At 39.1% G+C, this 27,794-nt stretch overlaps 2 protein-coding genes across 4 annotated transcripts in view; one reads left to right on the top strand and one right to left on the bottom strand.

The window, feature by feature from the left end:
- Positions 1 to 4,636, top strand: part of INTS8 (integrator complex subunit 8) — a 57,774-nt gene extending 53,138 nt beyond the window's left edge. The window contains exons 27-28 of one of the 2 annotated variants that reach the window (XM_036742289.1): positions 1,867 to 2,002; positions 3,929 to 4,636. In XM_036742289.1, the coding sequence (XP_036598184.1) occupies positions 1,867 to 1,983 (117 nt within the window). In that variant the 3' untranslated portion in view covers positions 1,984 to 2,002; positions 3,929 to 4,636. The remainder of the gene's footprint in view (positions 1 to 1,866; positions 2,003 to 3,928) is intronic. The other variant, XM_036742290.1, reaches the window with a different exon arrangement.
- CCNE2 (cyclin E2) lies at positions 1,985 to 16,302 on the bottom strand. 2 transcript variants are annotated; one of them, XM_036742291.1, is made up of 12 exons: positions 15,899 to 16,302; positions 14,615 to 14,654; positions 14,427 to 14,523; positions 14,277 to 14,333; positions 13,051 to 13,202; positions 10,874 to 11,009; positions 8,573 to 8,719; positions 7,015 to 7,110; positions 6,116 to 6,250; positions 5,115 to 5,226; positions 3,966 to 4,123; positions 1,985 to 3,412 (listed from the first exon to the last, which is right to left on the bottom strand). In XM_036742291.1, the coding sequence occupies exons 1-12, from the start codon at positions 16,203 to 16,205 to the stop codon at positions 3,299 to 3,301; spliced, it is 1,551 nt and encodes a 516-aa protein (XP_036598186.1). In that variant the 5' UTR covers positions 16,206 to 16,302; the 3' UTR covers positions 1,985 to 3,298. The 2 variants fall into 2 exon arrangements, with proteins under 2 accessions (XP_036598186.1, XP_036598187.1); XM_036742292.1 differs by lacking the exon at positions 15,899 to 16,302 and adding an exon at positions 15,675 to 15,704.
- Positions 16,303 to 27,794: the final 11,492 nt, after the last annotated feature.

The following is a 27,794-nucleotide window of genomic DNA, read 5'->3' as shown; positions in this document are numbered from 1 at the left end:
TCTGCCTCACATGATGTGGCCTTATTCCTTACCTAGGCTAACCTTCTACTTGTTGAAATGATCCCATTCTATCCCGTTTCCTCCAGATTGCCCCATTATCTCCACTCTGTCAGTTACTTTCAGTCTTTCCTGGTTTACTGGGTCATTATCTGCTGCCTACAAACATGTTCACATCTCTCTCATCCTGAAAACTTGCTTGATCCTTCTATTCCCACCACCTCTTATCTTATATCTCTTCTGCCCTTCATAGGTAAACTCTTCAAAAAAGCTGTCTACAACTGGTTCCTCCACTTTTCTTCTTCTCACTCTTTGTAATTCCTTATAATCCAGCTTCCAACTTTATCATTCCTACGAAACTGCATTTTCCAAAGTTATCAGTAACTTCTTAGTTGCCAAATCCAGTGGCCTTTTCTCAGTCCTTTTTCACCTTGACTTCCCTTTAGCCTTTGACACTGTTGGCCATACCTTCCTTGATACCCTCTCCTCTCTTAGGTTTTCATGACACCACTCTCTACTCGTTCTCTCTTTTTAGGCTACACTTTCTCAATCTCCTTTGCTGAATCCTTATCCACTTAATGCCCTCTAACCATATTTAATTACCATCTCTATACTGCTGATTGTCAAATCTACCTTTGCTGTCTGCTGACACCCCCCCCCCCACTCCCCCATCTTGTATCTCCCACTGCCTTTTTAGAAGTCTAACTGGGTGTCCCATAGGCATTTTAAACTCATTAGGTCCAAAACCGAACTCATTATTTTTCCCTAAACCCTCCCCTCCTACCTTCCCTTTTTCTGTAGAAGGCTACACCCAGTCCTTCAGGCTCAAAACCTGAGTCATCTTGACTTCCTCATTCTCTCACCCCCCCCCCCATATCCACACTTATGCTCCCTTCTCTCCCCTGACATTGTCACCACTCTAGTGCAGGCCTTCGTTACTTCATGCATGGACTGTTGCAGTAGCCTCCTGGTGGGTCTCTGCCCATTCCAGGCCATCCCCTATGCAGTTAACAAAATGATTTTCCCTCAGGTCCCACTGTGTCTCTTTCTCTTACTCAGTAAACCAGACACTCCATCCCTGCTCCAGGCATTTTCTTTGTCTCTTCTATACCCGAAAACCTCTCCCTTCTCTTCTTTGCCTCCTGGCTTTTAGTCCCAGCTAAAATCTCATCTTTTACAGGAAGCCTTTTTCAGTCTCTTATTCTAGTGCCTCCCTTTATTAATTATCCTTACTTATCCTGTATATAGCTTGTTTACATATTTGTTGAATTAGATTCTTTAGTTTCTTTGTATCCCAAGCACTTAGCACCATGCACATAATATGGGCTAAATAAATGTGTAGACTTAAGGACAGGTTAATTTCCTATTTTATTTTGGGGAAACTTTCTCACCCTGAAGTGTGAATAAGGACCACTAAAACCCTATGCTAATTAGATTTGACCCAAGAATACTATAGGCCTACTACTTTTTAGGATTTTAAAAGTTAATAAAAGATTACATGCAGTTTTTGGTTAGAGACTCAGTTACATAATAGTAAAAATAAGTATATTACATTCTCAAGAACAGGGATTAAGTGCTCAGTAAAAACAAATGGAAAAAAATCTTCCCTTCCACTCCATTATGTTGCCAAGTTTATTTTGGGGACAAAAAGGAGATAAATGATCTGAGGTGGGAACTAAAGTCCATTATGTTATCATACAGATTAAATTGGATAATTGTTTTAATATCTCACTATAGTATTTTATATACAGATCTATTAGATAAAGTTGACTGGTTTTCTTTTTACAGTCAGAAGTTTGCTATGTGAATTGTCAGTGTAGCACTATTTTAAAATATATAGTAATTTTCAAACCTATCCTCTTTTGAAAGATAAAAGCCATTGGACAGACAGAACTGAATATGAGTAATCCTGAAGAAGTATTACAGCTTGCAGCTCAGAGAAGAAAGAAGAAATTTCTCCAAGCAATGGCAAAACTATACTTTTAAAGATGTTCTCATTCAAAAAGTACGATTAACTTTATTTTTTAAACAAAGTTTAAAATAAACAATATTAAAATATTACATTTATACAATATATGTACAAATAAGTGGTGGTGTTTTCCTCACACAATGCACTGAAACATTTTAGGGGGAAAAAGAACTATCCTAGTGCAGTTTCTTCAAAAGAAGAAAAGATTTCACAGGTCAGGTAGCAGAAATAATCTAGTGTAACATTTTTTTTTTCTGATGAAGTCCAGTCACTTAGCTGCTGAGTTAAGATATTTACATAGAAGCTTTTCTTTACATACCAAGTTCTTGAGTGCCCTGCTTTGAGTTCTTAGATTATTTTTCAGTAATAGTTTTCTAGAAGCCACTGTATATATATCTTTCTTTTGCTTTAGCCATTTCTACTTTAAATCATGTCTCTTCCCACATTGTCCTTTTGTTCATAATGTATTCTTTGAGGGGAACCCTAAGTTTTCTGAACATAAATGACTTTAGTCTCTACAACTTTTTAAAAACGTACCTTAACAGGCATATTTTCTTTGATATTTCATAAAGCTATTTTTCATATAAAAATTTTCCCTACTAAAATCATTGTGATAATATACAAAGGTTTTGTATAAAGCAACCTGTATATTAAACAAAGCTCTGATTAAGATGTGCACAGCTATTTGCTAAATCCGGAGTTCAGAAAAGCCAACCTTTTTCTTGTTTTATCTTCTTTGGTTTTACCCAAAGATTATATTGATCTTCCTGAAATTCACAAAAATTCATGTATTTTGGAGCAGAATGCTATGGCAGCTGTAATGAAAATTCATCATCTTACTGTATAACTTAAACCTTTGTAAACAGAGTCAAGAATTTTTTTTCAAGAATTAACTGAATAGCACCAATCAAATGAGTTCTTGAACTTCCAGAGTACAATTTAAAGTAGCACTCATCTAGTCCAAAATATCTCAAATAGTAACATTCCTAATTTATCAGAATGAACTTTGTTGCACGAGCCCCAAAAATGTAGCTATGGTAAAAATTATATCTGACTACATAGTTCCTGGATCTGTACTCACCCTGGGAATGAAATACTAATGTTACTAAACTAGGTCCGCTATTTTTTTTTTTTGATAGCTAAAATTTGAACAATGGTTATCCCAGTTATAAATAGGCAGACTTTTAACTCGTTCATGGCAGTGTAATTCTGAATTGGTTAAGGCTATTACTAAAGTTGTGTTTTAGCTTTTTTAGTACTCCAAAAGGAATATGATATTCTACTGCCAAGTTAGAACAAATCCACTCAGCATGTTGTCAGTTAACTTTGTCTTTAGTGTTTTCCTGGGGATTTTTCTGTGCTCTTCGGTGGTGTCATGATGCCTCCATTGCACACTGGTGACAATTGTCCCACTTTTGTGAAAGCTGACACATAATTGACTTCTTCCTGTGTAGAGACAGAAATATGAACTGTCAATACAAACCACTTTAGCAACAGAATTGTCAAATTTATCCTCTCAAATTTTCTCTTTCAAGCACTGGCCAACTATAATTCTGTTTGGTCACGTTTCCAAAGCCCAACAATTCTGTGGCTTTTATGTTCAGCTCCCTGTTAAAATTTGCACGAATGTATTAAGTATTCCTTATAATCATAATTGTCCTTTCCAGGTTTTCTAATTAATTGCATAATGACAGGTAACTAAAATCCTGAGGTACCTTCTGGATAGGAAGCAGGTTAACTTGAGTATATCATTATATTCATCTTGAAATAATGACAATATTAGTAATGTGGTACACTGATTCGATGTTCTGGATGAGAATTAGCTCAATTTCCTATTTTCCTAGCCATGTTAAATTTAAGTTTGGTCTAGCAGTATCAATTTGTGTTTTCTGTGATATGCTAAGATAAAAATTAAGTGAATGATGTTCTTTAGCTAATTATCCAAAACGATTTAAATTTCAGATTATCTTTTCAAACCCCAAAGAAAACAAAGTCATACCAGCATAGCCAAGTAATTTGTGTGTGTCTGGATATTGTGTCTGTCTTCTACAGAAATCTTCTTAAAAACCTTCAGTTTCACCGGAGGACCACCCTTCACTACTCTGGCAAAAGGTACCATCCATTCTACACATTCTGAAATGTTGTCCCAGTCCAAACCTTTGGATCAAAAGGAAAATGTATAGTTCACAGTTCAGATCAACATTTTTTCCTATAAAATATACACACGTATATGTGTATGTGTATGTGATTCTTTGCCCCATCTTCTGGAACTTAAGATGTACAAACTTTCCTCCCCTTCTCTCTCTCATTATTTGATCCCCAAGTTTAATTTCTGTACCTCTCTGTATCTCACTGTATTAAGATTTGGAAAGAAAAAGATGCTGTTTATTCATCTTGCCTGTGGTATTAGGCCAGTATCTAAATATGAATTGGATGGTTAGCGACATTAGAGGCAGTTTACTTGATCACTTTTTAGATTTTAGTAATGGCAACTGATTGTAAAGTACAAATTTTATATTTCTGCTTTTTATGCCTTGGAATCATGACTAAGACATGTCAATGACTTAGTCTAATTAGGATTAAAACCATCTTAAGACAACTGGCTAGTTTTAAAAGTGCAGGACAAGTTTTCAGCATAATATACAAATAAACTTTCATATCTGTGCTGTTTCTCAGAATATAAATTCTTATCCATCTCATAACAAAACTACAGAGTATTGCAGCAGACAAAACTGTTAGGATAAAACAGTGACTGCTTATTTAAATTTCCATTTGAGCTTAAACTTTCTTTCATATGTGGATTTTTATATGAAAATAAAAGAAATAGCATCCAGTGGGAGAGCACACAGAATTTAGAGTTAGTCCTAAATCCCTATTTAGGCCTTACTATTTTGTGTGACCATAAACAAGTCACTTTATGTTTCCTAGGCCTCAGTTTCCTCATCTATAAAATGAAAGAGTAACTACAAGTCTTTCTAAGGACATTGAAGCTCCAAATTTATGATTTCATGGTCAGATTAGAAAATTTCACTCAAATCAAAAGTGAAAGTAGTTTCTCAACAATTAGACTTTAGGTTAAATTTTTAAGATTTAGTAACATGAGTTAGTGTATTATATGTACAACAAGTCAAGTGGGAGAATATCTTACCTGAAGCTTTCTTCACAACTTCAGTGGAGGTAAAATGGCATAAAGCAGCTGCAGCCAATATCCTGTACTGGAATTCTAATGAATCAATGGAGAGAATACACAGATCCAGGAGCTGTCCAAGGAGAAACAGTTAATTATAATCAGCTTGGGAACTGAGGATTATGTGCCTTTATGAAGGTTGAAACAGTATGTTAGGGGCAAAAGTGGTAACAGAAATGTCCTACTTCCTGCTCTTCCACTCCTGTCAAAGCACTAGAATTTGGTATTTGTCATTGGTATACACAAGATTTTATTTCATATTTTTAAAGTAGATTTTATTTTAACACTTAAGAATTCAATTTCATGATTCTAATATCAGACTTTAGCCTGGGTTCTCAAATCTGGCCAGCACAGTTGCAAACTCTTGGAAGGCCTATCAATCTGGAAAGACTACAGAAGGACAAATGTGGTGGCAGAATATTTCTGGACCAGGTTAGCTGTGTTTGGAGAAGTTCATCACCAGAACATTAGTCTCTAGGTAACTTTTCACCCATCATAACTAGTGAAATAGTATAGATATAGAAGAGTAGGGTATAAGCCATCACACACAACCAAAAGTTACAGGTCTTTTATGGGATGTTGAAGTGCCATATAAAATTATTTATAAGTTAAGGTTAAATTTCTACAGAAAATAATAAAAATTAGTACTCAGTCTCTTTTAGCTCACTTTAATTTTTTTCCCCTCTTTCACTCCAAAAAGATATTTATAATAAAGCACTCTAATCTGGTTCTTTGGGGGGGGGCGGGGGCGGGGACAGGACGTATGTTCATGGAAGTTTATGAGCAGTTTTGTTTGGTTTGAGCACAATAATTTCTGGAGTTTCTTGGAAACACAAGTAGGGGAAACAGGAAAGGGATTTTTTTGTTAGATTCTATTCAATATGCTTTATAGCCATTTATACCAGGTTGTGTTCAACATGAAAAAAGTAATGCTAATATAAATCCATTAAAAACTGTCATACCTGGGCTATTTGAACAAACTTTTCCTGGGAATACTGAGGTAGGAGTACTTTAGGAACATCTTTTAGAGCATCGACTTGGAGAAAGACATTCAGCCAGGCAATAACTGTTACTGGACAGAGCTCCCACTTTAAAGCCTGTTAACGAAAGTTTTAAGTTCTATATTAAAACAAGGATAAATTCATATTATTGGGTCTTTTAGAAGGCCTTTATATATCATCTAGTCCATCTCTCATTTTAAGATGAGGAAACTACCTCATCTTACCCATGTTTCCTTACTCTTGGTTCTTTCTACAATACTGTACTGCCTCTAACGTATTTTAAGAATCGCATCTAGTTCAGCTCACTTCTTGACATTAGCCTGACTTCCTATTTCCTGAAATGTGTTGATCTGTGGATGCTCTAAAATATTTATCATAATCTCTGGTTCTGGAAAGTCAGAATTTAAACAGCCAAAAACAATCATTCCCTAATCCTGTTAGCTACTAGCCACTGTCATTTACACTGAAGCTCTTTGATCATTTTACTCATTCTCATTTCTCCAGTTTTTCTTGACTGTCTCTAATCTGGCTTGCTCACATTTAAAATGTTCTTAATGACAGTTTTGAATCAGCCATTATGTGGTCACTGACTACTCATTCATATATCTGGCATACACTGCTTATTTTGTACTATGCAGGGCATTAGGGGAGATAACAGAGCTGAGATAAATGTAGTTCTTGGTTTCTTGGGGTTTACAGTCTAAACACAGGTAAGTTCTATGTGATTTCCAAAATGAAAGAAAGCCATTACCAACTAGAGCTAGATTAAATAAACCAGCCTATTATAATCATATGATGGACTGATTGACAGTGCACTTAGCATTGTCCCCTTAGACATAATGAAAATGTGTCTTAATTACCTTTAATATAATGAGTTCCATCCCTAGGATATCATCTTCACTGCAAGCACCATCAGTGACATAAGCAAATTCTTGTAGTTTAGGAGCATAGATTTCCTTTAAAGATGAAATTTTGTATTTTAAATAAGATCTCACAGTGAGAGAACATAAAAGTATTACTCAAGTCAGCGCTGCACTGAGATATATTATCCTTGAGATATAGTATCCTATATTATCCTACAACTTCACAGAAAGTTATTACAAATATTCACATTTATTAAAGGCCTACAGAGTGTCTGGTGAAGTGGATGGAGAGACATCAAGATGAATAAATAGAATGCAAGATAGAATGTGAAAGTGTAGTCAGAGATACAAATGAATGGTATGAGAGTTTAGATGTGAGTAACTATGTCTGACTGAGGAATGATCTTGGAATTAAAAATTTGGAATTTGGGGGAGGAACAAGTAGGCTGGTAAGAGACTTTGGTTAAAATAAAGGGTTTTAATAAACCTATGCTTTGGTGACAAGGAATGAATAGCATGAGCAAATGACATGTTGTGAATGCATCTGGGGTCTAGCATACTTTACTACTGTAAGATACATACTTATAAGCTGTAAAGGGAAAGTACCAGGGTAAGAGGTTGGGGCTAAAATCACTTAGGAACTTAAATTCAGATAGAAGCATTTGGTCCTGATCCCAAAAGTAATGGGGTGACATGAGCAGAAGTGTAATTTAGGAAGATAAGCATGGCACAATTTCCTATGATAGGATTGTATTGCAGGTAAGACATAAACCACGTAACAACATGTTATCCTAACCAGGGGATGGTAATACTATTAACCATGAAACAGTATCCAGGCAGGGGGGCAGTACTAACTTATGACCTTATAATTACACGCAGATGTAAAACAAGGGTAATATGGTGAGCTAGAGATCTAAACATCTGCTGGAGTTCCTAGTAAAAGCAGAACTGCTCAGAATTCTTGATTAGCCTTTGAGATAATCCTTCCCTACACCTTTTGAACAACAAAGGAAGTGTCATTCTGGATCTCATCCTGACAATAAGAAGGAATTGGCTACCAAGACAAAAATGAGGGAAATGTAGAGAGGTAATCTTGAGAGGAAGTCACTACTCTTGGAATTAGAAGGGAAAGCCAGTTACAGTTGGACATATACCATAGTTTTTGGAAAAACAAGTTTCGGAGAAAGGATAGGCAGGGTGGTACGGTCAAAAATTCTACAGTAACGGATGAATAGTTTGAAAAACATAAAATCTTATACGTTGGGCACAATTTAGTAATGATGGACTTCGACCATCAAGACATCTTCTACCTTCAGTGATATATGCAGTGCCATTTCTGAAACAGGGACAGCATGTAGTATCTGAACTTCTATTTCTTTGATGGCATTATGGAAACAAATGTATTGATGCAAAATCACTATGGAACTTCCAAAACAAAGATGCTATACAGTATAAAAACATTTAATATTCTAATTAAGTACACTTATTAAAAGTTTAAGTGAAAAGCATTAGCTATATCTTCTATTAAAAATGTATTTCAGAAATCATCACTTACCTCAAGTTTTGAAGCAATGAATAATGAGGTAATACCAATAAGTTGAAGCATATTTTTGTTTATATCCTTTTGTGTCAACATGAATCTATCAAAAAAATCTTGAGCAAGATAAAACGTTTCCCTGTGAAGTGTGTATACTTCACATACCTAAAGAGGAATTAAAACATTTAAATTATTCTTTAGCTTTCTACAAAATGAAAAGTAAATTCTAGACATACTAGATGTTAAAGCATTTTTATTTTTAAAGCTGGATTTTTAAAAATTTGCCTAAGGTAAATTTTAAAAGTTGCTAGTTACTGCTAGAATGGGTGGATTTCTTCTCCCCAAACTAAGCAGAGGTGCCAATTTCCAAAACTATTTTATGTCAAGTTTTACTTCCATACAGTTGCTAAAAAGTTAGGAATACTTTGGTCAGTTCCTCTCCAAAGTTATCACAACTGTATGACTGGAAAAGGAAGGAGACCGGTCATATCAAAGGGGATAATATAGTTAGCCCTTTTGGACCACTGATATTCGTATAGTTTCACAAATGCTAGAGCATGGGTTCTTAACCTGGGTCTGTGGCTAGATTTGGAGAGATCTGTAAATTTGGATAGGAAAAAAAACTTATTTCAGTTTAACTAGTTTCCTTTTTAATATGTATTTTATTCATTTAAAAACATTCTTCTGAGGAGTTCACATGCTTAGACTGCCAACAGAGTTTATTACACAACATTAACTACTGCTGATTAGAGAAAGGATTGTAAACATCCTGAGTGTTGTCTGTCCTTGTAGGAGATTTCAGATGGCAGAGATGAGACACAAGTAGCTAGGTGAAGCATCTGTACCATCAGTGGTTCTCTGATCAGTGAGATCGTATTTCTGAGATACTGGTGCTTCTAAGGGACACCTGAGGCAATTATATGTACCTTTCCTTTAACTCTTACATCCTTTTAAAGAAAGTTTTGTTAATGCCTTCTCTTTTTCATCGCCAGTGGACCTCTTCTTAGGGAATACCCAAAACTCATCAGCATGCTGGTCATGTCTGAAAATGTATGCCTCATTTTCCACCTGTAATCCACCACCTCTGCTGAGCAGTAGGAGGTGTGGTTCAAAGACTCTCACTCTTCCTGGTACTTTAGGGTCTGCTGGTGGTACTTGGCTGTTGCCTAACTGTACAGGTGGCTTTCCAGTTTAAAGTCCTTACTCTAATAGGGGTAGACTTAAGGGTCTGGGTTGGTTTGTTTGTTTTAGAGGTGGCAAGTGGGCAAGGTTAAGGGTATATTTCTAGAGTGTAGTGTTACATGAAATCCAGAAAAATTTTTAAAAAATCATAGCCCTACTCTACTAGAACATTCAGAACTTTAGCTGTTTTGCCTTTTTTGTTCAGGGACTTCCTACTCCTTCAAGGAACCTCACAACCCTGAACCTGGTGGTTTAGGAATTGTTCACACTTTTTATTTCCCCCCAATGCACATATATGTTAGGATTCTTTGGCATAGTTTAGGCATGCAGAAATTACATCTGGGAATTCTTCAGTCTCCTTCCTTGGTTCCTTCATTTTTACTTAAGAAAGTTGACCCTATTTAGTGATCAAGCTGGTTAATGCCATTTATGATATAGCTGTAACTAAGCTCCTTAATACTGCAGAGTGAAAGCTCATATTTCTTCTCCAATTTAAGGTATGTTGGTATGTTGTTGAGTCATTACAGTCATGTGCAACTCTCGGTGACCCCAGTTGGGATTTTCTTGGCAAGAATACTGGAGTGGTTTGCCATTTCCTTCTCCAGCCCATTTTACAGATGAGGAACTGAGGCAAGCAGAGTTAAATGACATGCCTGGGATTACACAGCTCATAAGTGTCTTGAGGTCAAATTTGAACCCAAGAAGATAAGTCTTTCTGATTCCAAGTCCAGTCTACTGGGCCACCCTGCTGCCCTACTTTGAGGTATACAAGGCATTTTCCTCACAGAACCCTTATACAGTAGGTAGAGTATTATCCCCATTTCACAGATGCAATAACTATAGCCCAAGTTAAGTGAGTAAGTGAATCACAGATAGTATTTCAACCTAGACTCCTTTTGAACTCTTTAGTCCCGTTCTTTTAAATTGTCTGTCTCTATGCATACGTGGTAGTTGACATAGGGCTAGTTTCAAGTTTTTTTTCATGCCATCATCTGTAAACATCTCAAAGAATGAAGCAGATAAACTGGAAAAAAAACCCAATAGCCTAATGTCTGCTTTAAGACATTTACATGAATGAGTATGGGAAATTTTATTTTTAGTTTTTGAAACAAAGCAAAAATAGTTGGGAATTCTTACCTCTAAAAGCCAGTCTAGAAGTATTGACCTCATCTGTGGTTCTAAGTCAGAGTGTAACATTTCAAAATGTTTGTCATGAACATATTTGGTTTCCTTCTTTAACATATTAAACCAGACATCCTTAGAACATCCCCAACTATGAAAGAGAAAAAGAATATGATATACAATTTTGTTGGGCAAAAATGTACTTCATTTCTATTGAATTTCTATTAAATTAAGCTATATGGCTTTTATAGTTAAATTCAAACATTGAGTATGATGGCTTACACAAAGTCTAAGTTTAGGAATTGGGACTACATGAATAAATAGACTGCATCTTTAAAAGATTTGCAGACTACTAGGGAGAGACAAAATATGTATGTACATTAGTTCTAGTAAACTGAGGAGGAAGAGGGATCCAGACAAAGGGTTTTAGGAAAATTGGCAGAGAAAACTTAATTAGAGCTAGAACACTGGGAATGGGGGTGGAGGTACATTGTTGTAGACTTCACTAAAAAGGTGAGACATAAGCTTAGCCTTTGAAAAAGGAGTTTGAAAGAGAAAGAATGTATTTCAGTCATTAGAGAGCATTAAAAAAATTCATGGAGGTCATCTTGTACAAATCAGCTAGTTGCCCAATTTAGAAAGTTACATGAAAGTAATCTAAATAAAGATGGAAAGGTAGGCTGGAGCTAGCGTGACAGCATGCAGACTAAGGAGTTTTTTTTTTTCTTTTATCCAAAAAGCTACATAAAGGCTTATATCTAGTGTCATTCGCAACTTGTCATTCACACTCACCTCACCTATCCAATTTGTGGCCAAATATTACTTCTACCTTCACTGCTGCTACCCTGCCTCATTACCTCCCACCTGCACTATTGCAGTAGTAGTATGGTTGGGTTCCCTGCCTCAAATCTCCTTCCACTCCATTCCACCCTTCACTCAGCTGCCAAAAGGATCTTCCTAAATCTCCTGTGTCACCATGTTACCTGCTCCCATCTGTTTAAACTCCAGTGGCTCCCTATTACCTCCAGACTCAAATACAAAATTCTGTAGGACTTGCTAAGCCCTTGACAACCTGATCCCTTCCTTCTGCTCTTTTTGTATTTAATTTGCATCCACATACTCTATGATCCAATGACCTTGGCCGCCTTGCTGTTCTTCACGCATGGTACTCATCTCTCAACTCTGAGCAGTTTCCCTGGCTGACCTGGGTGCCTAGAATGCTTCCCTCTTCATTCTTCCCACAGCTCTGGCTGGCATCCTGCAAGACTGAGGTCAGATCCCACCTTCTGTAGGAAGCCTTTCCTGGTCCCCAGCTGCTAATACTTTCCCTCTGAGATTATTTTCCATTGACACTAAATGTACATTGTATGTATCTTGCAGATATATAATCGTTTGTTTCCCCCATTAGAATATAGATGTATTGAGGATGGGGACTGTGGTTTTCCCTCGCTTTGTATCCACTGAACTTAGGACAACGCTTGGCACATAGATAATAAATGACTGTTGACTAAAGAGTCCACTAAAAGTTTTTGAAAAGTGAACTGACATGATAATAAGATCAGACTTAGAGATGGAAAAAGGCCAGGTAGTCTTTGTATTTTATTATTTAGACAAAGCATGAAGAGCAGGAAAGGGGAGACTAGGTAGGGAGATCAGTTAGGAGGTTTTTACAGTGAAAGAGATTTTTGATTACTGATAGTTGTTTGAACGTCTTAAAAGTGGTTTTGCAGTATTCATTCATTATAATAATAATAGACTTTTAAAAGTTTGCAAATCTTTTTCCATTCATATATTTGGTTCCCACAACAATCCTATGAAATAAGTTCTATAAGTATTATGATCTCTTTTTTACAGATATGGAAATTAGGCCTGAGAGAGGTTGTGACTTGCCCAAGGTCACATAACTACTTTCTTAGCCAGAAATGAAATTTAGATGTTCCTGAGTCTTTAAGTCATTGTCTTATTTTTTTTTATGCCACTTGGAGACACTAACATAATAATCTTTAAAAACATAAATTTGTTTTATAAATATGTATATGTAATTGTTTTAATTGAAGAATATTTGCCTTTAATTTTTTGGTTGGCCTTTCAGGACGGCAGTAAAATGGTAATAACTCAGCAGCAAAATTAAATTAAATTATCAATATTTTAGGTTTTCCATATATTTTAGAAAATTACTGAAAATAACTTACCTTAAGTCAGGCAGAGGTGAAGGATTTATGAAAAGGTTTTTAAACCTGTAATTAGTAAATGTGGAGAAGTCACTGGTGACAGTTTCTTTGTGTGGTGTTTCAATAATAATGCAAGGAGTGATACCCCCAGATAAGACAGACGGCCAACAATTCTATCATTTAAAGAAAAAAAAATTTTAGTTTGCTTGATGATATATTTTATTCAGTACTACAAAAGATCTATTGATTCTAATTTTTAGAAATGAAACTTATGATTATAAAATAAAACACCTTTTTCTTAAAACAACTGTAAATACATAGCAAACAGTCTAATTTTTAGCAATCAAACATTTAAGAAGATATGTAAGTTACTTTAAAAATTAATTTAAAAATTACTTTACTTATTATTTACTTCTAAGTGACAAGACAACAAAATATGGTCAAAGGACCAAATTCTTGCAACTAGCAAAAAACTGAAGCAGAAAATAAGAGGGTTGAAAATGGAATCACCACAGAGCTAATTAATGAAACAGGTAGAGGAGGAGGGAGCATGGAAAATGTATTGTTTTAGAACACCAAATTTCTAGACTTAAAAAAAATTTACATCCTGCCCCCCCCCATACCAATAAGGATGCCTTTTGAAAGTAAGATTCTCAGGTTTTACTTAAACCTACCTCATGAGTCAGTTTATACTATTTTATTGGGAAACTTTAAACACTGAAAATAACTGAAAAGGAATAAGTGCTATTTTCTAAAAGAATGTGTTCAAGGGGGAGTAGTGGTAAAACTATAGAGCCTTGGCTCCAGGATCCCCTCCACAGCAAAGTACAGAAGAATGGGTAATAAGGTTCTAGTAAGAGACTAGGGGTTCTGGATGTTGGACCCAAATGCCAGGCTACCCAGGTTGTAGTTAGCAGAATACTGGTACAGTCATGAAGTGAACAAAGAGCAGTATATCCGAAAGGATTAGGCGGGCCCTGGACTAGCCAGACCACTCCAAGGGGGAGGGATTTACAAAGAGGAACCAGCTGCTAGAAGACTGACTTACTCTGTACTCTGCAGTTGTAATAGTCAGGCTCACATACCCTAAATCACCCAGACTCCAGGCTGAACCTCTAGGCGGCACTTCAAGGTAAAAAATGTCACATGGACCTTTCCTATTGTGAAGCAATACCCCTCAAAATCTTCCACCCCTAGCCTTAAATGGCTTTCACCAATCCATCATGCTTCACCCAGTCTTGCATTACCCTAATTTCATATTGCTGTCTCTTGGCCACAGTCTCCTCTTTTCTTTTCTTTACATCCTAGAATAGAAAAAACAACCAGTAGTAAATTGAGGTCCCAGAATGATAATAGCAAGTGGTCTTGTAACTTTGATTCTAAGATTCCCGACTTACCTGAGCTATTTTTCTTTTTTTGGCTTGAAGGAATTGAGTGTCCTGGGGGGAATCTGTTTGACTGGTCTGGGGCTGTTGTTTAGCTTGCAGACGGCTACTACAAATGGGGAACAAAAAGAAGGGAAAGAATAAAAAAAAAAGATCTGCTGTTGAACAAGCACTCTGATACAGACCACACAAAATATTACCTTCTTCTTGACATTTTTTTCTTTGGGTTCTTCAAAGCTTCTGGAAAAGGAAGGGGAAAAATAGTCAAGCACATGGTTAGATGTGTGTTCCATAAAACAGTCAATTAGTAAACTGGGGAGATGGCCAGTCATTTTGGTTATCCCATCATTGTTTATTTTAGAATTTCCAAATTAATTTATTGGGGGGGTGGGGGTGGGCAGCATGCTTGTTCATCCACCACCAGATGAAGTACCAGAACTCTGAGATGCATACTATGCAGACTTACAAAATCCAAATGATCATCCCACAGAGGGAGGCCCAAAGCAAATTCCCCGAACAGGTCTCCCCTGGGCACGACCCCCACTCCCATGCGTGGGGAGAGGAGGGGAGACTTTACGCTTTAGTTTTCTACCACTCCCTAGAGGCAGCAGCCTGAGCTCCCCGAGTCCCTGACCCCCAGGTGGTGGGCGTCTGGGACCCTGGCCCGTCTGCATTAGGGCTGGGTGTGGAGGATGGGGGGTGGGGGTGGAGAGCCAAAACTCTGGGGAAGCCGGTTCCGCGCCAATTTGGAGAGCGGCAGTGGCGGGGAAGCCAGAGAGGGAGGGAACTGAGACTCGGGTCATGTCCTTCAGCCTCCTCTCTTCCCTCCTTCCCCGCCCTTAGGCAGGGGGTGGGGGCAGCCAGACCTCCCCCTCCCAAGCCCCCGCTAGAGAAACGGAGAGTAAGAATGAGGTATTTTCAAAAGAGAAGTTAACCTAGACCAAAGGGGGCAAACCCTGCCCTGCCTGCCCCTTACCCCATCTTGACCCCAAAGCAGGCAGGGAGCCCTATCCTCTCTGGGCTGACACCCCCTTGGCTCCAGCTCCTCTGGATGCCTCACGCCGCTCTGCCCGCCCGCCCTCCGGCAACAGGGTCGCGGAGGGGACTCCCAGGGTCATGACACGCAGCCGTCCAGTCCGGGCTGAGCCTGCCTGAATACCCTTCCTCCAGTCCAGGCTCCCGCCCGCGGGAAAGAACCCGACCATGTAGGATGGATGAGCTCCGCCCAGCGGGGGTCCCCGGGTCCCCAGCCCCCATTACCTGCTCCACCATCAGCCCGGCTGCAGATCCGCTCTCAGCTGGCGCCGGCGCCAACCCTATATATACCTCGGGGCCAGCACCGCCCCGTACGCATGCGCCTGAGACTGACACCCCTGGACAGCGCCTGCTCCCCTCCCCCGCCTCGGCCCGCGCCGCTCGCCAGCCCCGCCCGGCGCGCGAGCGCCCTCCGGCGCGAGCCCCTACCCAACCGGCGCGAGCCCCACCTGGCTCCCGCCTCTCTGGCTCTTTTTCCTCTTGACGAATGGCGCCGGCGGTCGCGGGCCCTCGGGCCCAGACGCTAGGCTCTGGGGGGAGCAAGGCAGCTGAAGAAGAGACTCCTTTCTCGTCCCTTCTCTCCGGCCCCGGCATCTCCCGCCAGGACTCTCCTCCCGCCCCTCCGCCCTCTGGGACGCGGCCTGACCCGAGGGTGTGGCAACTGTAAGGAAGCTCCGTGGAGGTGGGGGAAGAAGCGGATAGGCTGGTCGGAAAGGTGACACCCGTCAAACCCGAGAGGTGAGATGCCGGGGCCATGCGGGCGGCGGCAGCAGAGGAAGGGCTGGAGGTGGCAGCGGCCGGCTACCGCTCCTTCCCCGGCCTCCAGGCACAGGCGCTGGCTCCGCCCCTTCATGGAAGGGGGTGGGGCTAGGGCTGGAGCTCTGGCCAATGGGAGGCGAAAACGGCACTCCAACGTGGAGCTGCTGCAGAATGTAAACAGTGTTGGGTTCCCTGGCCCAGGCCGGCATGGTGGCCTGTCCTTAGCTGGCCCCGGTGCCCTGCGCATCCACAGCCTCAGCTCTTGGACCTCGTGCGGGAGAATGAGGGAGGCCGGCAGGAGGGCAGTGCCTGGTCACGGACTGCTTTTTGCCCCGGCCCACGGACTTGGGTATGTATCTTCCCATTTTCCGCCTCCGTTCTGTGCCTTCACCTCTCCTCCAATCCCCCAGTGCACCCCGGAGGTCTGGCGCTGGGAGCGCGTGCGCTCTCTCCCCGTTGCTCCTTCCCATTCCGTGCACGTTCCAAGATCATCGGGGTTCCCAAAAGAACCCCGGCTTTCGTCGGCAGGACGTACGGGAGGGCTAGAGATGGGGGTTGGCCTTTCCGTGTTTGCCGAGGGGGGCGAGCTAGGCCAGGGACCGGACCACGTGTAGTGCCCGCCCCCTTCTCTGGGCCCGCCACCGCTGCGGTGATCCCGCCTTGGAGCTTCCCGCGTGAGCCCCTGCGCGGGCGGGAGCCGCTGGAGGTTCTGCAGGGGAGCCCGCCCAGCGCCTTCCTATCTATGGAAGACGAGTGGCACCCGCCCGGCTACCCCGGTCCCTTCTCTTCCTCGACCTGATAGCCCCTTCCTCCCCCTGAAACGATGCAGGAGCGACCCACAGGACATGTCGACTCCGTTTCCTCTGATTGGAGGGAGCCGGAGCTAAGCGCGAGCCCTGGGCGCTCGGGCCTGGTCTCTGGCCTGAGAAGGAGGGAAGAGGGAGGCGGGCTTTTCTTTTCCGGCCGAGCTCTGGCTGCGGGGGTGGGGGGTCGGAGGCGGAGAAGCGGGAAGCGCCGACCCTCTGCGCGCTCCGCCACCTGGCGACCGGCCGCGTGGAAGGGGCACGGCTTCATTTGTTCTGGATGCCTTCTCTGAGGCTTCACCTCCTTCCTAGGGAGCGGAGAGACACAGATACAGAGGGAGAGGCGAGGAGGGGAAGGGGGAGAACTGGGGGTGTAGAGGGAGCATGCAGAAGTCTTTTTGTGAATAGATGACAAAGAAAAGCCACCCACTCGTACAAAATATACAAGACATCAAGCAGTGGCTGAGACCAGTTATTATTTAGAATGTATAAACAAGCACTTGCCCAAATAGCAAATTGTAAAAGAGGCACTTAAACCTAAAATACCTACACGTATATATGTGTGGTCTTATATGGTCTTATGGTATATATGTGAAGAGGTCTTCAGAATACCCATAAGGCCCCCTTTTAAGGGAAATTGTAGTTACTTCTGTCATGTTAGAAAGAGGAGAGACAAAGTAGCATTGTGTATTAAGATAACATACACATATATGTATATTCATATATACCACATTTTGGTCATTCTCTTGAATTTCAGACAAATACACAGATCAGGCTGGCAGTAAAAGAGATCCTCAGAATACTCATAAGGCGCCCTTCTAAGGGACACTGGAGTCATTTCTGCCATATTGGAAAGAGGAGAGGCAGAGTAGCATTGTGTATTAAGTAGATAGATATAGATATATAATGCATATACATATACATACACATACATATATATGTATATATACAAACATACTTTTGTTATGATCTGAAGTTTTAAAAGAATACCCACATGAGGATGGGACTAATAAAGTCTTCAGAATACTCATAAGGAAATTGGAGTAGTTTCTGCCATATTGTAAAGAAGAAAGGCAAAGTGCCATTGTGTATTAAGAAAATATGCACCTATGTGTGTGTTTCACATACACATAGGTATATTATGTATATGTACACATACATGTGTATATTTACATGTGTGTATAACGTACCCAGCTCAGGATAGCAAAATACTAATAAGGTCACCTTTTTAGGGAAATTGAGTTATTTTAGCCATATTGGAAGGCGATGCAGAGTACTATTGTATGTTAAGAAAATGTACTTGTGAAAAAATCTAGAAACCTTGTGGAGAGAAATATGGTAAAGGGCATTTGCACAAAGATCAACAGAGGGAAAACCAACAGTATTGTATGATACCTCTTGTGTTGATCACTACGTGAATACATATAGTTTATCATGGTTTTAAATGTTTGGGTGTTTTTGTCTCTAGAAGTCAAAGATGAATTTCTTTGGAATCTTGCATATGAGTGGAGGCTGAATGTTAGCATTTCCCAAAATTTCATCATCTCTCATTATGTCACCATTTATTTCTTCCATCCATAATAATTTCATTTTCCTTTACCCCGTTTCCCCATATAAACCAGGATTAAAATTATCCCCCAAATTTATAAGATTTTCTTGTACATGTTATGTGTACTTTTATTCTGATAGAAGGAATGTTCTAAAGTATATTTCTTCACAGTAGCCTCAAATTCAAAACATCGCAGTTTTACTATGTGCTTTACCACAGAATGAGTGACAATGTCCTTACCATGATTAAAGTGGAATCAAGTCAACGAGCATTATTAAATGCTTACTACATGTATATGTTTGGTAATTTCTGCACTATTCCTTTGAAGATGACAGGAAGATTTGCAAAAGTACAAATTTAGTGTAGTTTTTTTTTAATGGAACACGTCCTAATACTTTCATGAGAGCCACATTGACAATGAATTATCATATTAATCTCTTAATGTAAACATTCATGATGGAGAAAGTCCCAAATAATGCAGTCATTTTTAATGTTTCTATTCTTTTAGATGTGTGGAACTAAGAAGAACTGAATACAACTTAATACTTTTTTGTTGAGGCCAAAATAAACAGTAATGAAATTCTTTTTCCCCTAAGCTTCTTGTTTCATCTTGTGTTCATCAAGAATGTTTTTTAAAACTCAGATTCCCACTCATGCACTTATCACACTATCTTGAATACTTAAAGGATCCATTATTTCATCAATTGTGGGCACTTCTTCCGTAGATACATATCACACTCTTTCTGTACCATAGTAGATGTCTTCATGGGTTGGTTGCTATGACGAAAAAGGAATCACATAATAGCCAACTTTATTATAATAAGACTTTCTGCACTTAGGTAGGTTCATTGTTGGACTACAGACATACAGTTCATTGGAGGCCCCTACCCAAAGCTTTTTCAGCTTGGGTGGGACCTGCTAGGAAAGGGAACATGGGAGTAATAGAGAGCCAGCCTTGGGTTCAAGTTCTGCCTCTGACACATACTGTATATGTGACCCACTTAATTCTTTCTCAATGCCCCCAGGTATTTTCCTCACTGAGTTCCCTTTGTCAATGGAATCAAAGGTCTGTGTCAAAAAAAAGGACCTTCCAGAGCTTTGTAGGACTTCATAGAGATCCTTTTACAAACTAAGATTAATAGTTACTCTAAGATAAATGTAAAAGTTATTGGTCTCCTCTGCCAAAGTTATACCATAACATCTTGGCATACATCTAGTTCATTAAACAAAATTATAGAATGACATGGTTGGGTGGGACCTCAAAGGTCATCTGGTCTACCTGAATACAAAATATTAATCTAGTTTACTGTATCACCAGCAAGTTGTTATTTAAATTCCAGGGAATTCAGTACCTCTCTAGGCAGTACATTTGACTTTTGAGCTGCTCTAATTTTTAAGATTTGATTTTTAATTTTAGTAAGCCAAAATTTGCTACCCATTGATCCTGGATCTGCCATACAAAGACAATTAAACCATGTCTTCCACATGATAAAATGATTATTTTTCATTCATGTACATACATATATATGTATGTATGTATATATATATATACATTTTAAAGGGACATATGTTTGTGTGTGTGTATATATGTATAAAATCTCCCTTTTAAATATTTTCTTTTCTAGACTAACCAGCCCCAATTCATCTGCTGATCATTACTTAACATGGTTTCAAGTTTCTTTACTATCTTGTTCTAGCTTGTTATTACCCCTAAATTTGGTACTATAACACATAATACTGGACATAATATTCTAGACATGGTTTGCTCTATAAGTGCGGTCCTTAGAGTGCATTAACTTTTTTTGCTTTTTTGTAAGTGTGGCAGATGCAAGAAAAAAACGAACAGCATAGAGACGTCATGTTGTCAGAATAACCTCGGTTGCTGAGACTATCCAGAAATGTTTGTATTTCTTTCTTTCTTTTGTTTTTTTCCGTATATTTCTTTCTTAAGCAGGATTCGATCTCTGAAAAGCACTAGTTGGATGGAGAAGGCATATATGAAGTCTTGGCTGGAGTAAATGTTCTTGGGCAGGTAATTCATATAACAAATGTTTATTAACATGCTGGAAAGCTGCAAAAGTTTAGATAAAACATGATCTCAGCCTTGTAGAATTTACAGTGAAGTTCTTATGTAATGTTTAGGGAAGTATGGACACAGGAATTCTCACCTAAGCACAATAATCTTTAAAGTTTGTTAGAGTTATTAAAAATACAAATGGAAAGGACAGGAAATTGTTTAATAATTGGGAAATTTACAAGATTTAATAAACCACAGCAGTTTATATTCATCATACTTTTATAGCTATTTAATTTCATGGTAGGTTTATACTATGCTATGTTCTAGATAACCATGGATATAGTCAGTCAATCAATAAACTTTCATTACACGTTTGCTATGTGCCAGGCACTTTGCTAAGGCCTGGGGATACAAATAAAGATAAAAGGCAGGCCCTACCCTCTAGTAGCGCACAATCTAATAGGGGAGACAGCATGCAAATAATTATGTACAGGATAAACTGGAAATAATTAACAGAGGGAAGGTCCTAGAATTAAGGCAGACTGGAAAAGGCTTCCTGTGGAATATAGAATTTTATCTAGAATTTGAAAGAAGCTAGGAGGCAGAGATGAAGAGAGGGAACATTGCAGGCATAGGGGACAGCCAGAGAAAATGTCCAGAATGTCACTGGATTTTGGAGTACTTGATGAAGTATGATAGAGTACTTAAGATATAAGAAGCCTGGAAAGGTGAGGAGTGAGGAGTTATGAAGGGCTTTGATTGCCAAACAAAAGATTTTATATTTGAGTGTGGAGGTATTAGGAAGCCACTGGAGTTTTTTGAATGGGGGAAGGGGGTGACTTGGTAAGACCTTTGCTTTAGGACAGGGCTGTCCTACCTTAAGTTTTTATTGAAAAAATGGACAATATATTTTGATTTGCCATTTTAGTGAGAGCTCTCTGTGGTAGTTAGGCTTCCTTTACTAAAGCATTTATGTAAATTTCTATGCTTGTAGGTGGGTGCATAAATGGCACTTAGGACCTCATGTAGCCCTCAGGTGGCATTTTGGACAGCCCTGCTTTAGGAAAATCACTTTGACAGGTGAATGGAGGATAAACTGGAGTGGGGAGAGACTTGTGATAGGCAGATCAACTAGGAGGCTGTTGCTGTAGTCTAAGCATGAGGTGAAAAGGGCTGGCACACAGTAGTAGCAGTGTCACAGGAGAGAAGGAGGCATAGGCCAGAGATGTTACAAAGGTAAAATTGACTGGCCTTGGGAACAGATTGGATATGGGAGGTGGATGGTGAGAGAGAGTGAGGAGTCAGGGATGACACCTAGGTCATGAGCCTAGGGGCCTAGGAGGATGGTAGTGCCTTCAACAGTAATAGGAAAGTTTAGAAGAGGGGAACGTTTGAAGGGAAAAGTGAGTAATGCATTTAATACACATTTACTAAAAGAATTAACCGTGGAAACTTTACATTGGTAATTGCAAACATTATACAAAGCAATCTATAGAATCGTGGATTGTCCAAATCAAAATAGATTTCAACACCCTGATTTTCAATATAAGGAAACTGAGGCCTCAAAAGCTGAAGTAGCTTACTCCAAGTCACATATAAAACTTGTAAATAGCACACCTAGAATTTGAACCCAGATCCAGGGCTTTCGTCACTATACCATGTCACCTCCCTTTTGTTGCAAGAACCAGTCCTTCAGCTCACTGATTCAAAAAATCTAACTACTACCCTCTCTTCCTGTTTATTAGAATGGTTTGTGACCTAAGCATGCTACAAATCTTGTAATTTGTAGCTTTGAAAATATATAACTTCTAAGACTCAAAAGAATTGAGCACCTATCCTTACTAGCAGTTTCCTATCATACCCTTTTTATTCATGTCCTAACTCTCTGAATCTGTTGTCCATTCTTAGTTCTCCAGTTATTTCCTTGACTCCCTCTAGTCAGGCTCATTCTTCATCCAAACTTTTTATGGCAGCTTCAGAATCAAAGAAAACTTAAAGGTACCTTATTTGATTGTCTGATAACCTAATATCATTGAGTCCTGGTGGGATGAGACCTCTTACTGGAATTTGACTCTAGAAAGGTATGATTTATTCGGAAGAAACAAGATACGTTGCAGAGTTTGGGAAGGAGGAGGAGAGGTAGAGTACCATAACAAAGGATACCCATGTGAAGATATATGGAAACCACAGGGAGAGAAGTAAAATGGAGAGCATCTGTGTGAGGATCGCCAAAGAGAAACTGGTAATATTGTCACTGGAAAGTGCAGTAGACTTTAGAGTCTAATAGAACATATGCAGAGAAAAGACCCAGAAGAACCCTCTAAAGTAGTATACATAGACAGAAGACTGGAATCAGGATAGGTTACCCAGAATGTAATAAGGAAAAGTTATGAATCTATGTTCTTGCCTGAAAAAAGGAGTCAGAAGATAACAATTACAAGCTTTTTTTTTTTTATAATATAGTTAAGAGTCAGCTAGGTGGTGTAGTTGGTAGATAGCTGGGCCTGGAGGCAGGAAGACCTGAGTTCAAATACAGCCTCAGACACTTACTATCTATGTGACCCTTGATGAGTCACTTAAACTGTTTGCCTCAGTTCCCTCATTTGTAAAATGGGGTTAATAATAGCACCTACCTCCCAGAGTTGTGAAGATGAGATATTTATAAAGTATTTTACCAACCTTAAAATGCTACATAAATCCTAATTACTGTTATTATTACCTGTTATGTTATATTATCAGACACTGTGCTAGGCGCTGTAAATATAAAAACAAAAATGAAATAGCCCTGTCTGTTAAGTAGCTTATAATCTACTGGATGTGGATTTCCTAAGGCTAGACACTGGGGGAAACATCAAAGAGAGGTGTCTACAATGTCAGTACAGTAACTTTTCTTAAATATCTCTTGCATGCAAAGCACTGTTTAGCCACCTGGGACAAAAAAAATGAGGAAACGAGTTAGAAAGGTTAAGTGTTTTGTTCATGGTTAATACAGCTAATAAGAATCAGAAGAAGTATTTTACCAATAAGGAAATTGAGATTTTAAGAAGTTAAATGACTTGCCTGTCCATGGTCACACAACTTGTGAATATTGGAGGCAGCACTTGAACCCAGGCCCTTCTTGTCTATAGGTCCAAGACATTACCTACTATATTAAGCTACTCGTCTCTTTTTCCTTTTCTCCACAACCATTGAGTTATCATGTCCTGGTCACCTTCTTCCTTTACAACTTCTTTTGTATCTAACCCATTTGTATCTATCACCCATTCCTACTAATACAACCCTAGGTCAAACCATTACCCCACAGTAGCTGGATTATAGCAGTAGTTTCCTAACTGATCTACATGTCACCTGTCTCTCTGCCTTCCAGTTTTGTCCTGCACACTACTGTCAGACTAATCTTCCTAAAACCATGTTTTATCATGTTACTTTCATAATTGTTGTATTGCTCTCCTCCATCCCAAAATTCAGGTCCTCCTACAATCTGACCAAACTTGCTTTTCTTCATTTTTTTCTCCATTTCTTCCCTAAAGGAACATTTGGGCCATAGATAAACTTGTCTGTTCACCATCCTATGAAAATGTGTTGTATTTTTCTTGTTGTCATGCCTTTTGTATTGTTTCCTCTGCCTACAGTGCCCCCAACCCATATCTACCTGTCAAAACTTTTCCTTTTTAAAAATATTTATTTATTTTCAGTTTTCAACATTCACTTCCATAAGTTTTAAATTTTCTCCCCTTCCCTGCCCAAGACGGCATGCAATCCCGTATGGGCTCTTGTAGCACCAATCACAGTAGCACACCTGAGGACTGCTGCTGTGAATAATTTTAAGGGTCTAATCACATAGTATAAAGAACTTTCTATTCAGAACTAAACATTGTTCAATAAAGTAAAGCATAACATTCATAGTAACATCCTTAAGCAAAACATATCATTCATTATATACTTGTGTGTATATATATATGCACATATATGTATATATATGTGCATATATATATAAAATAATGCTCAGTATATCATATGGCACATAGCATATATCTTTGCATTCAGTAGCATTCCCCAAAATACTTGTTTGCACAATCAGGGGGTCCCAGGCTAGGGTCTTCTCTAGCATAACACATCCTTAAGGGATAGCAGAAAATATCTCACTGTCCACCCCTAGGTCACAGTAAGAACATCGCAATACACAGCATAACAGCATATATCATTACATCCCCAAAATCAGAGGGTCCCAGGCCAGGATCTTCCCTAGCACAACACTCTGCCCCTAAGTCACAGTAAGAACAATCTCCTTAATCAATACCAAGTGTCCAAGTAAAGTCCTCTTTCATCTTAACTCAAGGTTGACTTCCAAGTCCCATGGCTCTTCCTCTGTGAGCCGACCACTCCCGACTCTCACCTGGATTCACACATAGGCAGCTCTCCACTCCTGCTCCATGTCTCAGCTCATGAGGACTGCTCCACTCCAAGTTCTTCCTGCTCCTCCCAACAGCAGGCTCCAGGGCCTCCTGCCAGCAGCTTCTGCCTCTGGAAAAACAAAGTTAATAGGGCAACAACAATACTGACACACACTACCAGCACCATCATCTCAATTCACTTTCAAAGTCTTTATCAGAGACACTAGTTGTAAAAATTCTTTTCCAGTTTCCTGCTTCCCTCCTAATCTTGGTTGCATTGGTTTTGTTTGGGCAAAAACTTTTCAGTTTAGATAATCGAAATTATCCATTTTGCATTTCATTATGTTCTTTATGTCTTGTTTGGTCATGAATTCCTCCATTCTCCATAAATCTCACAGAGAAACTATTCCTTGCTCCCCTAACTTGTTTATAGTATCAGCCTTTATGCCTAGATTGTGTACCCATTTAGACTTTATTCTGGTATATGGTGTTAGACATTGGTCTATGCCCAGTTTCTGCCATACTGTTTTCCAGTTTTCCCAGCAGTTTTTGTCAAACAGTGACTTCTTATCCCAGAAGCTGGGGTCTTTCGGTTTATCAAACAGTAGATTGCTATAATCATTAACTACTGTGTCTTGTGTACCTAACCTATTCCACTGATCTACCCCTCTATTTGTTAGCCAGTACTAAGTGGTTTTGATGATAGCTGCTTTATAATACAATTTAAGATCTGGTTTGGCTAGGCCACCTTCCTAACATTTCTTTTCATTAATTCCCTTGATATTCTGGACCTTTTGTTCTTCCAGATGAATTTTGATACTGTTTTTTTTAGCTCTATGAAATAATTTTGGGTATGGCACTGAATAAGTAAATTAATTTAGGTAGAATTGTCATTTTTATTATGTTATCTTGGCCTACCCACGAGCAACTGATAAAAACTTTCCCATTTTAAAAAACCCAGATTTAAAAATCCCACCTTTTCCATGAAGCTTTCCTATAGCAATTATTGCCAGTCTCACTCATGTGGCATGTATATATGAGCATACTCTGCCTAACCGTGTTATTAGGTGAAACAATGTTACAGGGTGGAGTTAGTTCAGATGATTGCCTTGATTTGTGCTTCAAGATGAGCAGCAGGGTTTCATGTTAATATGAGTTTTTGTTATAATGTATTAATGACATTATTGCAAAATGACATTGGTTAAAGCAAAATTACTTGTCTGTATATATGTCCCCTACAGTATTTAGCACAATTTGGCACTTGTTAAATATTTGTGGATTATTTAACTAGATGCTATAAGAATACTTGCTTTGAAGATCATGTCAGTTTTCACAGGAAATCTCACAGTCCTTGGGATGCAGGGGATCTTTAAAGGATGGATTCAAAGTGGTGAAAAGCCAAGTAGTATCTGTTAATACTGATTGGCAAACTTGAGTTTTCAGTATCCCAAATTCCAAATCTTCTATTTTTCCTCTCTGAAATTGTGAAAAACTAACTTCATTACTATATTGAGGGGCAACTAGGTGGCACAGTGGCCCTAGAGTCAGGAGGACCTGAGTTCAAACCCAGCCTCAGACACTTGACACACTTACTAGCTGTGTGACCTTGGGCAAGTCACTTAACCCCAATTGCCCTGCCTTCCCCCCTCCAAAAAAATAAAAAAAATTTAAATCATTACTATATTGTAGTTACTGTTTATTTTTATCTTAATGGCCCTGCCTTCTTGAAACTCATATATGCTTAGTATAGCATCATGTAAATACATAAACTGGGAATGTTTCACTTCCCTTCGATTCAGTTTATACTGCAAATGACATGCTATGCCAGCGTGTATCAATCATTTTTGTAATTAGTTTTGGTTTCTTGAGTTTCTGTTTTCTTTCAGTTTTGGTTTCTTAAAGTTTTCTGGTTATATAGACTTGAAGGACACACCACAAGGGGAAAAGCATTAGTTAGAATTTTACTATCCTATATAACATCTGTATGATATCTTTTTTTCCGTTGTCTTTTTATCTGTCTTTTTTCTGACTTTCCTGGCTGGAAAGTTGGTAGATTTGAAGCTTCATTTTATAGATACAAGAACTATACTGTTAAAATAAACAAAACAGAAGTTTTTCTAAAGATGCAAGGAAAATGAACTTGAAACATTTTAAAAATTCCTATAAGTTTCAGAAGAGTTGCAAAAATATAGGGTGGTTTTAGTAGTAGCATTCTTATCAAGTCATTTCATTATCTAGTACTATTGTACTGTAAGTACAGTAGGAGAAGTGTCATGGCATGGTGGCTAGAGAGCTGGTTTCATAGCCAGGATGAACTAGGTTCAAGTCCTGCCTCTGACACATATTGACTTGAGACCCTGAGCAAGTCCTTCATCCCTTCATGCTGTAGTAGACTAGTGGTGTCAAACTCAAACAGAAAAGGGGACCACTGAATTGTACATTAGGATCCCTACTGGTACATGTCTACTTAGTTTTTAAATGTAATATTATCTGTGTTTTATTGTTTTTTTATTTATTTTATTAAATATTTTCCAATTACATTTTAATCTGGTTTAATCTGCATTGGGGAATTTTGCAGCTGCTGTAACAGTTGGTGAATTTGACATCTCGGGCCTGGAACACTGAAAGATTACTTGACTTGCCCAGGGTCACCAGTCTGAGTCCAAGTTAGGCCCTGAAGCCCATTCTTTGTAGCTCCAAAACCACTTCTCTATCTATTATATCATGGCTACCTCTCAAAATAAATACAAGATAGTTTCAGCAGATGGCAGCTTAGGTGACACAGTGAATAGAGTGCTGGGCCTAGAGTCAGGAACACTCATC

The sequence above is a fragment of the Trichosurus vulpecula genome, chromosome 1 (genome assembly GCF_011100635.1).
Source record: "Trichosurus vulpecula isolate mTriVul1 chromosome 1, mTriVul1.pri, whole genome shotgun sequence".
Classification (NCBI taxonomy): Eukaryota; Metazoa; Chordata; class Mammalia; order Diprotodontia; family Phalangeridae; genus Trichosurus; species Trichosurus vulpecula.
This window is presented reverse-complemented; position numbering and strand designations above follow the sequence as displayed.